Source organism: Pituophis catenifer, unplaced genomic scaffold, assembly GCF_029215685.1.
Source record: "Pituophis catenifer annectens isolate HBS135680 unplaced genomic scaffold, rPitCat1.0.hap2 SCAF_1, whole genome shotgun sequence".
Taxonomy (NCBI): Eukaryota; Metazoa; Chordata; class Lepidosauria; order Squamata; family Colubridae; genus Pituophis; species Pituophis catenifer.
Window position 1 is genome coordinate 116,275,140 of NW_027256881.1, and position 12,937 is coordinate 116,288,076.

The 12,937-nt window shown below is 40.4% G+C and overlaps 1 protein-coding gene across 5 annotated transcripts in view; it reads right to left on the reverse strand.

Moving 5' to 3' along the window:
• The window catches only part of MYO6 (myosin VI), a 79,386-nt gene that overhangs the window by 35,565 nt on the left and 30,884 nt on the right, over positions 1-12,937 (reverse strand). For all 5 annotated transcript variants that reach the window (XM_070954439.1, XM_070954445.1, XM_070954430.1 and 2 more), the window contains exons 12-14: positions 5,920-6,077; positions 4,523-4,614; positions 3,103-3,175 (exon numbers count right to left, since the gene is read on the reverse strand). In XM_070954439.1, the coding sequence (XP_070810540.1) occupies positions 3,103-3,175; positions 4,523-4,614; positions 5,920-6,077 (323 nt within the window). The remainder of the gene's footprint in view (positions 1-3,102; positions 3,176-4,522; positions 4,615-5,919; positions 6,078-12,937) is intronic.

Sequence of the window (12,937 nt, forward strand, 5' to 3'; positions counted from 1 at the left end):
TTGTCTGAAATGTTATATGGTTTCCTGCCTGAGCAGGGGATTGGACTAGAAGACCTCCAAGGTCCCTTCCAACTCTTATTCTATATTCTAAATAATGTAGGGCCATATAAATGTATTTCATTATTAAATGATATGAAAAATAATGCATTACAGAAAGCTAACAGGGATAGGGACATCCAAAGCTCAAACAGATATTTTGTTCCATAGAGCAGGCACAGAAAGGGAGAAGGCACACTTCTCAGATCCCACTAAGTAACACCATTCTTGAACTTCACACCTACTTTGCCACAAAATGTATGTTTTTAAAGGTGTGGTGGAAGAACTATGGGAAATACAGCTGGGGCTACAAGTAGAAAGTCATAAAAATTAATCTTTTTTTCTGCTTTCTACCTGAAAGAGCATCAAGTTAACAAAGCAAGTGAACCTTCCAGTTCACTTTTCTTCATGTAAACATGACTTTTAAGGCTGTGAAAATATGGCTTGTCCCACTAACCAGTGTTTAATACACTCTACAATGAACTCTCTTATTACTGAGATGAATGGTCCAGGCTAATTAACCAGCTTCAGATTTTGGTCTGATGGACCCAAGCTGTTTTAGTGGGAAGACTTAAGTTGAAACATTAAAACGTTTCCATCCAACTTAAAAAATATTTTTCTACAGTTTCTCTTCCCCTACCATTCCAGCCACAAAATATAGATTTTTTGTTAAATCCAGAAGGTACAGTTGCAAGAAAAAGTATGTGAACCCCTTGGGATTACGTGGAGTTTTGCATGAATTGGTCATAAAATGTGCTCTGAACTTCATCTAAGTCACAACAATAGAAAAACACAGTCTGCTTAAAATATTACTACACAAACATTAGATGTTGCCATGGTTTAATTGAACATAACATGTAAACATTCACAGTGCAGGGAGGAAAAAGTATGTGAACCTTTGGACTTAATAACTGGTTGACCCTCCTTTGGCAGCAATAACCTCAACCAAACGTTTCCTGTAGTTGCAGATCAGACCTGCACAACGATCTGGAGTAATTTTGGACCATTTCTCTTCACAAAACTGTTTCAGTGTAGCAATATTCTTGGGATGTCTGGTGTGAATCGCTCTCTTAAGGTCATGCCACAGCATTTCAATCGGGTTGAGGTCAGGACTCTGACTGGACCACTCCAGAAGGCGTATTCTGTGCTGTTGAAGCCATTTTTTTGTTGAATTACTTGTATGCTTTGGGTCATTGTCCTGTTGCATCACCCATCCTCTGCGGAGCTCCAGTTGGCGGATAGATGGTTGTACGTTTTCCTGCAAAATGTCTTGATAAACTCTGGAATTCATTTTCCCATCAATGACAACAATCCGTCCAGGCCCTGAGGCAGCAAAGCAGCCCCAAACCATGATGCTCCCTCCACCATGTTTTACAGTGGGGATGAGGTTTTGATGTTGGTGTGCTGTGCCTTTTTTTCTCCACACATAGTGTTGTGTGTTCTTCCCAAACAACTCAATTTTGGTTTCATCTGTCCACAGTATATTTTGCCAGTAGTGCTGTGGAACTCTTTTGCAAACTTCAAACGTGCTGCAATATTTTTTTTGGACATCAATGGCTTCCTCCGTGGTGTCCTCCCATGTACTCCATTCTTGTTTAATGTTTTCCTTATTGTAGATGTGTCAACAAAAATGTTAGCATGTGCCAGAGATTTCTGTAGGTCTTTAGCTGACACTTTAGGATTCTTCTTTACCTCATGAAGCATTCTGCACTGTGATCTTGCAGTCATTTTTACAGGACGACCACGCCTAGGGAGAGTAGCAACAGTGCTAAACTTTCTCCATTTGTAGACAGTCTGTCTTACCGTGGACACATGAACATCAAGGCTTTTGGAAATACTTTTGTAACCCTTTCCAGCTTCATGCAAGTCAACAATTCTTGATCTTGGTCTTCTGAGAGCTCTTTTCTGCGAGGCATGGTTCACATCAGATTGTTGTGGCCCCGCCCTCTGAGCCTGTCCCATCGGAGGAAGAAAGCTCCGAGCATGAGGAAGAGGAGTCAGCCAGGCCTCCCTCTCCAGGCCCCTCCCCTCTGGCATTGTCTCAGGTGCCGGCGGAGGGAGAGGAGATTAGCAGGGAGACAGGTGGCTCGGATCAGAGTGACGGAGAAACATCATTCCTGGACGCACGCCTCCGAAGGCGTGATAAACGATTGCAGCAGCTTAGGAGGCGTGCTAGGGATTAGAACTGAGTCACTGGACCACACCCCAGAGACTATATAATAGAGGGTAGTGGTCAGTGATCCTTGTGACGAACAAAACTAACCTTCGATAGTCACTAAAGCCTCGTTCGGAACTGCGGAGAGAAAGATTTATTGTTGTCGGACATTTGGAAGCTGAGTATTTGTCTTTCTGTTTTTCTGTGAAAATAAAGGCACTTGGCAGACGGTGTGTCTATCGCTGCCAAGTTGGAGATAAGACCTGGGTGCGTTCCAAAGTGTTTCCTTAACCCTCGGCTGGCTGTGTTTGTGTGTGTGTGTGGACGGGGACAGATCACAGACAGTGCTTCTTGAAACCAGTAAACCCAAAACAGGTGTGTTTTTTTAAAGGGCAAGACAGCTATCAGCAACACATCCAATATCATCACACTGATTGGAGTCAAGGTTGGCTCACTCCTGGCTCCAATTAGCTCTTGGAGAAGTCATTAGGCTAGGGGCTCACATACTTTTTCCTCCCTGCACTGTGAATGTTTACATGTTATGTTCAATTAAACCATGGCAACATCTAATGTTTGTGTAGTATTATTTTAAGCAGACTGTGTTTTTCTATTGTTGTGACTTAGATGAAGTTCAGAGCACATTTTATGACCAATTCATGCAAAACTCCATGTAATCCCAGGGGGTTCATATACTTTTTCTTGCAACTGTATAAATTACAGTGTTTTCTTTCAAAGTACCTGTAATTTAACCTGGGGGAAGGTAACATTTCCCCAAGTCATTGTTCCTAATTGCTTTAAAGAATAAGGGGGAAAAAAACCCAAACTTGATATAGTTCTGCATAGTTTTAACAGAAGCCATAATCAATAGAGCTTTTGCATATAAATCTTATGCCAGTACTCAATTTACATACCTATACAGTCCTGGTTATCCACATAATGTACTTCATTAACACCTAAACCTTCTTTTTGATAAAGTTCTTGTTCCTGTAAGAAAAACAGAATTATAATAACCTGTCTGATCATACCACCTATAAAGGGGTTAAGCACCCATGCTTGAGATGTCAGATTCCATTAATGGCACTGCTATTCTTCTGACTCTGTGACTTATTTCCAATGAAGCTGATCCCACTCAAAAAGAACTTGTCATTCTGAAACTGTAATGAGGTATTTTAGAGTGGTAAGCAATTTGACTTTGGGAACATAAAACTCCAAAACTGAAATAGCTGGAACTTGTTTTGAAAAACTCAAGCTTATTTTTTTACAAAATCCATATCTGTACCAAAGAAAGAAATGATCTGAAATCATTCTTTTCCCATTTTTCTTACTTTTTCTTTTGGTACCTCTATCTTCTCTCTTTCTTGGGTTTTTTTTCTTTTTTGTATTTTTTTTCTTTAGATTTTTTTCTCATCTGCTTATTTTTTTAATCTTGTGTTTTTGAAAATCAAGAAAGTTATTTTAAAAAAACCCTCAGGCTTCTTAAAGAAAAAAGCTTCATATTTTTGAAGCGAGGAATATTCCTGTTTTGTATGTTTATTCTTTTCTGGACATTAAGGATCATGAACACTTATGAATAAAGTTGATCTTTTTCAGTGTTAGTGGTATAACAACATAGCACTCCTTGATGTAGTGTGTACTAGAATATTGTCACTTTCAAGTTTTCAAGGGCTTTGCAAGCATGCCACACGTGCTCTAAATGCCACCGATGACACCAATTTAGACATAAATCCTCAACAAGTATTCACATAAGACTTTTCAAGTCACCACGTAAGAAGAAAAAATGCTGCAAGAACTGTGCTGTAAAAGACTGAAACCAGAATCAATGATTTCCAGGCTGAAGATGGCCATTATGTAAAAACACGACAGCCACTTGTCTTCAAAGCCACCCAGGATATTATGCTCTGCCAAGTATCCATAAATTAAAGGAAAGAAGAAGCCAGGAGTTTTAATCCCACGGCTATAAATCACTTTTAACTTCTCATTACCAGGGAGAAGTCAATTGCGCCGTATGTCTTTGTCTTTATCCACAACAAAGATTCTGCTCTAGCCAAACTGGACCTATGAGTGTTCTGCCTAGCTGAAAAGTCAAGCTAAATTGTGAACGTCACAAGATACAGCATGTGTTTTAGTATCAAGTGCTGGATAGAGCAGTATGCCATGTGGGATTATTCTGGAGATGACTGAATTCTGTGAGATTCAATGAAATAGCTCCTGACATTGCTGTAGGCAATATGTGAAGCTGACCAAGATTAAGAGAAAAATCAACACATAATTAGGATAGCATATCTGGTTTCTTTCCTGAACCTCCTGATAGCTTGGCATGTTCTACATTACCTCTTTAAGGATCCTTTCATTAAAGAATTGCTGTAGCTTCTCATTACAGTAATTAATGCAAAACTGTTCAAAGCTGTTGTGCTCAAAATATTCTGCAAAACAAAATGGTGAACAGCTTTAAAGGCATCATGTCATGGTCCATTGTAACACAGCATTCCACAATCAGGCCTTCTACATTGAGATGGGCAGAAGATTGATCTAGAGCAGGGGTGTCAAACTCACGTCACGGCGGCATCACATGACATATCGGGACTTTTTTCCCCTTCGCTAAACCGGGCATGGGAGTGGCTAGTGAGTGACGCATCCAGCCTGCGGGCCTGGAGTTTGACAGTCCTGATCTAGAGGAACCAGTAGATCTCTCAATTTGCTGCAGGTCAAGAAGGATTTCCGACAGCCAGTAGTTTAAATAATAGCAACTCTCTATGGGGGACATGATAGCAATATTCCAGTATTTGAGAGGATGCCACAAAGAAGAGGGGGTCAATTTATTTTCCAAAGCATCAGACAGGACAAGGAACAATAGATGGAAACTAATCAAAGAGAGAAGCAACTGGAATTGAGGAGAAACTTCCTAACAGTGAGGACAATTAACCAATGGAACATCTTGCCTTCAGACATTCTGGGTGCTTCATCACTAGAGGTTTTTAAGAAGAGACTGGACAGTCACTTGTCTGAAATGGTATAGGATCTCCAGCTTGAGCAGGGGGCTGGACTAGAACTCCAAGGTCCCTTCCAGCTCTAATCTGATTCTGATTTTATTATATCACAATGATTACTTTGAAGCAAAGAGAGCTTTGGGTTTAGCAATCTGGTACTTTCCAACTTTTTTTAAAAAAATAGTTTTTGCAAGTCTGAAATTAGCTGGTATGTGCTTTACACAGTAGTAGCTGCTACTATTACATAGGATGAATTACATCCTGTCCACTGGCAATGCTGGGAATTGCAGAACCAAGAGATACAAGGATACTAGAAAATGAGGAAAGCTAATCAAGAACAAAATCTCTCTCTAGCAAACATGAAAATATGTGCAGCTAGAATTCCCTAAATTAAATGAAAAGAGTACAAATCAATATTTTTATTATTATTAGATTAGTACCCCACCATTATTTGTAGATCTCAAGATATTGTACAAAATGCTCCTCTGTCCTATTGCCTCTACAACTACAACCCTATGTAGATGGCAGGGCTAAGAGAGAATGACAGGTTCAAAGTCACCCAGATGCTGAAGGGAGGACTAGAACTCACGGTCTTCTGATTTCTAATCCTGCACTAATATTTTAATTGCTACATACAACAGGCTCTCAAATTTTGCCATTCCATGTCCAGGATTTCTTGTTGTAAGAAATTATAAACATGAAAAGCACATGGTCTGAATAGTTAAAAGGCAAAACACTTACCAAAACCTGCAATATCCAGAACACCAATGAAAAAAGACGACGTCTCAAATGGGAAACATTGATTTACCCTGTTGACCACATGGTCAAAGAGGTGACTATAGACAGTTTTTGCCAAAGCGTCACGTGCATTATTTGCTTGTTCTACTTTTAATGGAACCCTGGAGGGGGAAAAATATTATAATTACTATCAATTTGTTCCATATTTGTGGGGACAACTAGGGAGATTACAATAATATGGTCAAAATTTAAATAAACTAAATATTTAATAGAAACAGCATTAAATATAACCATATGGGATTTCTGCAATAAAAGCTTTGGCAGATGACAAACTTCCTCCTAAACAACAGAAGAAAAACAATGAAACTATAAGGGAAGAATTCAGTGGTGAAATCCAAATTGTTTTACTACCAGTTCTGTGGGCATGGCTTGGTGGGCGTGATGTAGCTTGGTGGGCGTGGGTTGGTGGGCATGGCAGGGGAAGGATACTGCAAAATCTCAATTCCCACCCCACTCCAAGGAAAGGATACTGCAAAATCTTCATTCCCAACCCACTCCAGGGGAAGGATACTGCAAAATCCCAATTCCCTACCCACTCCATTCCCACCCCACTCTGGGGGCAGCCAGAGGTGGTATTTGCCAGTTCTCCAAACTACTCAAAATTTCCACTACCGGTTCTCCAGAACCTGTCAGAACCTGCTGGATTTCACCCCTGGAAGAATTCCATGAGAAGCTAATGGAAGATCTTGTCTTTGTTAGACACCAACCTAAGAAACCTTAGCAATATGTCGGAGAGCAGCAAAATTGCTATAATATCAGTCAACCAAGTTCCTAATGGAAGTTATATAGTAAGAAAACAGACTAAACAATACCAAATTGTTCAAAGAGCATAACCACAATCACACAACTGGAAGTATGCTAGATGCAGAGGCTAACATATTAAAGGTATGCAAATCAGATGGAACTGAGTGTCCCAATTGATTTGGAAAATCAGTTTGATTCATTCTGGATGTTTGAATCAGTTCAGGACAAATCCTACATAATGGAATTTGAATGCATTTCCATAAAACACATGCCAGGGAGTATCAAAATTGGTCCAGCTAGATTCAGAGAGTTGAACATAGGAGAAGTCCATAAAACATAGAGGTCTGCTGGTTTTATGACCAGGCTGGGCTTATGCCACTGGCCATGCATGTTCACACCATCCTGAATGACTTGTGGATATTCCAACACTGGAAGTTTTTAAGAAGAGATTGGACAAACATTTATGTGAAATGGCATGGAATTTGCTGCCTGAGCAGGGAGTTGGACTAGAAGACCTCCAAAGGTCCCTTCCAACTCTGTTATTCTGTTCAGTAGTTGCAGAAGAACTGTGGAAAAATATGGCTATCATTGTAAGAACTGGACTACAAGTTTATGTAAATAGAACTTTCTCATACATCCAGACTCTGTGTGTGTGTGTGTAGATAGATAAATAGATAGATAGATAGATAGATAGATAGATAGATAGATAGATAGATACAGATAGAGGTGGGGGAGAGAAAAAAGATTGTATATACAAGTTATCAAGGCCACTCAGAGAGAAGAAACATGATAATTTTTTTCATTCTCTTTTTTTAAAGTTGCTCTTTTTATTTCTAGCTTCCCTGGAAATGTGGAAAAACTAAATCAAATAAATTCATTCTTTTTTTATGAAAAACTAAAAATAGTAGAAAATGATGTGTTAGTCACTGTTATATCGCCTAGCATTAGCATTGTTTTTCAGTAATAATGATACTGATTTTCTTCTGCAATGCTGATTTTGCTGATTTTTCAGCAACGTTGAAATAGTATTTCAGTGCCATTTATTTTCAAGGACATTTATTTTATTTTTTTTATTTTTCAATGCCACTTATTTTTTAAAAAAATCCATTCCCGTGAAACCAATTATATAAGATGAAATGTGGCTTTTTAAAGAAAAAAATCTTTAAAATAAACCATATGGATGCAATAGCATGTGACATTAAGACATCATTGACAAGACAGAAATTTTGCGATGCATAATCCCACAAGGATTTCAGTTCGCATCTGACAGATGAAGTAAAAGTTGCAGAGAGAGAAAAAGATGGAACCAGCAGTATTGGAATGACATGAAAAAGAAGTAGAAAAGTTTGTGCTGAAACACTGAATCCAGAAGAGCAACTTGAAAGAGTAGGAAGAAAAAGCTGGAAAGATACACTGTCCCAAAAGAGTTTCATTGAGGACTGAGGTAAATGTTTCCTAGATAATATTTTCAAAAGCACCTTGAAGGGCCTCCAGAATGCTTCCAGGAGACCCATAAAAGATTATTGCCAGAGATCAGTTCACTTGTATTTTCAGTTCTAACAGGCTGCTGATACCACACTCATTGATTTCAAACTTATATTGTTTTTGATGAGCACATTACAGTAGTCGTCTACTTAAGACCATTTCTTTAGTTACAATGGTACTGAAAAAAGTGACTTACAACCACTCTTCACATTTATGATCATTGCAGTGTCCCTATGGTTACATGATCAAAATCCAGCTGCTTGACAGTTGAACTGAGGAAGTTGCAAATGATGATCACACAATGCCAGGACACTGCAACCATCATAAATTCAAGCCATTTATTTAAAATTGCCACTTATTTTCAGGATCATGTATTAATTTATTTTATTTTTAGCGCCACTTATTTTTTTTTTAAATCAACTGCCATCAAGAAAAGTCAATGGGGGAAGCCAGCTTCGCTTAACAATCATGTGACTCACTTAAAGGACAGTGATTCGCTTATCAACCACAGCAAAAAAAAAAAGTTGTAAAATTGGATGTGACTCAATCAACAACCACCTCCTTTTGTGATGGAAGTTCTGTTCCCAATTGTGGGCGCAAGTCATGGACTTATGTACAGCAATTAAGGTTTAACCGTGTGACCATGCCAGTGAGGTCAAATTAGATTAAATCAGTACCTATTCAGATAAGACTGCTTCTTTCTGAATTAACCTCACTGGGGCCATGTGCTAAAGTATATATTAAGACCTATATAAAGTCTTATATTAAGACCTACCTAGTGGCGATAAGAGCGGCAAAGTCTAGCTACTTCTCTGCTCTTATTGCATCTGCAGAGAACCGCCCAGCTGCGCTGTTTAGGGTGACCCGCTCCCTACTTCAGGTGGGGGTACGGGAAGATCCCTTAAAGGGTCGAGCTGAGGATTTTGTACAATTCCTGCATGATAAAGTCACTCAGATTCGGGAAGGCCTGGACTCCGATTGGGTAGATCCAGGGGAGGAGACGGGGGCAGGTCTTGAGAGCGTTATCTGGGAAGAGTTTGACTCTGTGGCTCCTGAGGACGTGGACAGGATTCTGGGCAAGCTTAATGCTGCCACATGTTTATTGGACCCATGTCCTCCTGGTTGGTACTGGCCTCCTGGGAGGTTACACGAGGCTGGCTCCAGGGGATTATAAATGCTTCTCTGAGTGAGGGTGTCTTTCCCGCCGCCTTGAAAGAGGCGGTTGTGAAGCCCCTCCTCAAGAAGCCTTCCCTGGACCCGGCTATATTATCAAATTATTGTCCAGTCTCCAATCTTCGCTTTGTTGCGAAGGTTGTTGAAAGTGTGGTGGCGCGACAACTACCCCGATACCTGGATGAAGTTGTCTATCTGGATCCGTTCCAGTCGGGCTTCAGGTCACGATACAGCACGGAAACGGCATTGGTCGCATTGGTGGATGATCTCTGGAGGGCTCGGGACAGAGGTTGCTCCTCTATCCTGGTCCTATTAGATCTCTCAGCAGCTTTTGATACCATCGACCATGGTATCTTACTGCACCGGCTGGAGGGGTTAGGAATAGGGGGCACCGTGCTTCGGTGGTTCTCCTCCTTCCTCTCTGACCATTCGCAGTTTGTGTTGGCAGGGGGGCAGAGGTCGACCTCGAGGCACCTTATTTGTGGGGTGCCGCAAGGGTCAGTCCTCTCACCCCTTCTGTTCAACATTTATGTAAAACCGCTAGGTGAGATCATCCATGGTTTTGGGGTGAGTGTTCATCAGTATGCTGATGACACACAGCTATACATCTCCACCCCAGATCACCCCAATGATTCCCTTGCTGTGATGTCCCATTGCCTGGAGGCCGTGCGGATCTGGATGGGGAGAAACAAGCTCAGACTCAACCCCTCCAAGACCGAGTGGCTGTGGCTTCCAGCTTCTAGTCAGCTGGTACCATCACTGACAATAGGGGACGAGATCTTGCTCCCCACAGAGAGGGCCCGCAACTTGGGTGTCCTCCTGGATTCATGGTTATCTTTAGAAGATCATTTGACGGCCGTGGCCAGGGGTGCCTTTTATCAGGTTCGCCTGATCCGCCAGTTGCGTCCCTTTCTGGATCGGGACGCCTTGCGCACAGTCACTCATGCCCTAGTTACCTCCCGTATGGACTACTGTAATGCTCTCTACATGAAAAGCACCTGCAGGCTCCAACTGGTCCAGAACGTAGCCGCACGGGTGATTATGGGCGCAGCTCGTTACGCCCATGTAACACCTCCCCTACACGAGCTGCACTGGCTCCCGGTGGTCTTCCGGGTGCGATTCAAGGTGTTAGTTATCACCTTTAAAGCGCTCCATGGCTTAGGACCTGGGTACCTACGAGACCGTCTTTTGCCACCAATAGCCTCCCACCGACCAGTTCGTTCTCACAGGGAGGGACTACTCAGGGTACCGTCAGTCAAATTATGTCAACTGGCGACTCCCAGGGGGAGGGCCTTCTCTGTGGGGGCTCCAACCCTTTGGAATGAACTGCCCCCGGAGATACGGAATATCCCTGATCTCCGTGCTTTCCGCCGTGCCCTCAAGACCCTGATGTTCCAACAGGCAGGGCTAAACATACAAACATGTGAATGATTTTTTAAATGTTATCTAATTCTGGGTTTTATTTAATTGACCAAACTAAGTAATAATTTTAATTAGAAATTTTATGATGTTTGTGTGTCTATATTTTTCTTGACTTTACACCGCCTTGAGTCCTACGGAAGAAAGGCGGTATAGAAATATAATATAATATAATATAATATAATATAATATAATATAATATAATATAATATAATATAATATAATATAATAAATAAATAAATAAATAAATAAATAAATAAATAAATAAATAAATAAAGTCACTATCTACTATAGCAAGCAGGATCTCTGAGAGAATCCAGCAACTTGTTTTCATTGCCCTTCCCTCCTTTCAGGATGGCAGTTTGAACTTTTTCAGTCAGCTTAAGCCCTGCTTACTGAAAAGCACAATCCTATTTGAACTGATGCGATGACACAGTCTGAGGAAAGCTGAAGTCAACCCTGGGTATGCTGTTCTCTGGGTCAGCGCAGAGAGGAAGTGTAGAAGGCTTATAAGGCCAGCATTAAGAGCCAAAGGCAGCCTGACTTCTTTAACTTGATGAAATGTATTTAAAGAGAACATACTTACTTACTAATTATGAAATAGTAACATGATATGATGGACCCAGTGCTCCCTCCCTATTACTGAAAATAAGGGGTCAAGTTAGTGAAAGCTCTCATTACTAGAAAATGGCTACAACTGCATTTCATTAGAGTACAAATAGCTTTAAATCATAATCTCTTGATTTATCTTATGGTAATAGGCATTGACAGAATCTTAACTTAAAAATAGAGAGAAGGTTCTTTTCTATACTCTTGGGACATTTAAAATCTCAGCAGTATAATCCTCAAAGTTCATGTCAATGGTCAATCTTTTAAATAAGGCATTTGACTTACTTTAATTTTACATTAAATAGTAGATAAAATTTAAAACAGAAGAAATATTTCAGGAGCTAAAAAGCAGAAGTTTTATTGATACATGTAGTTAGGGAGCAACTATAGATACCTGTTCTATGAAAATTGGGAACTATAGAAAGTGAATGCAACCATTCAATTAACTGTTTGTATACTAGTTACAGAAAAATAATCACTGTTCTCGATGCAACATGGGAACCTTAAAACGTTTAGCAGTATAACTGCAAGACTAGGTTCAATTCAGTCTAACTCAGGTTTCAGTACCATTGTTTCCAACTTAAAAAGGTTTTAAACTGTGGGCTGTTTTGAAAAGAGCAAAACAAAAGAATCTTAGCATGAGGTAAATACAACAGAAATTTCTGTTTTGTGTTTACTGACATGAATAATAAAGTATAACTATGGAGCTCCCATTATGGGAGGTGCAATTTAGAGAAAGCAAGGCCTACTCATGTGACTTACAGTTGTTTCTCTTAGGCCTTGAAATTCACTTTTACAGGTTTGTTAACGAAGATTGGTAGCTAAGGATACATGTGGAACATTTATTAAGAAATATGGACACTTCAAACAGGGACCACTGCTAAAAGAATGCAGCATTGGGGAGGTACATTCACCCCTGATTCTCAGTCATAGCTACTGTGTTTCCCCGAAAATTACGATCTATTCCGAAAATAAGCCCTAGTTTGATTTTAATGTGTGTGCCTAATATAAGCCTACCCCAAAAATGGGGCGAGGCACAAGTTAGGGCTGAGGTGGAGCTGCCCCATTTACCCCACACCTTACCTTAAGACCGCAACAGGTGTCAGGGTGTGTGAAACCTGGCTGCAGCAGTCCTAAGGTAAGTGGGTAAGACATCCCCCAAAAATAAGACCTGGTGCTTATTTTGGGAACCAAAAGAAAATAAGACCGATGTCAGGTTCCGGAATGGCGCTGTGAAATAAGACTCAAGACAACCAGATCTAGAGGTCTTTATCTGGTGCTCCGGCATTCCAACAATCATGAGTGTAAAGTGAAATATTGTCAGCGCTATTGCGCAGTGCTCCCCACCAGTTTTGAATGTTAACATTGGGGCTGCCAACCGGGTCTTATTTTTCAGGGAAACATGGTATATATACATTCTGTCAATATTTTGATTTTTCTGCAGGCATTTCTTCCTCATTATGGGCAAAATTCTGTAAGACATTTCTATGAGTGAAACAGACACAAAATAATTCTTGCTCCTTCTTGGAAC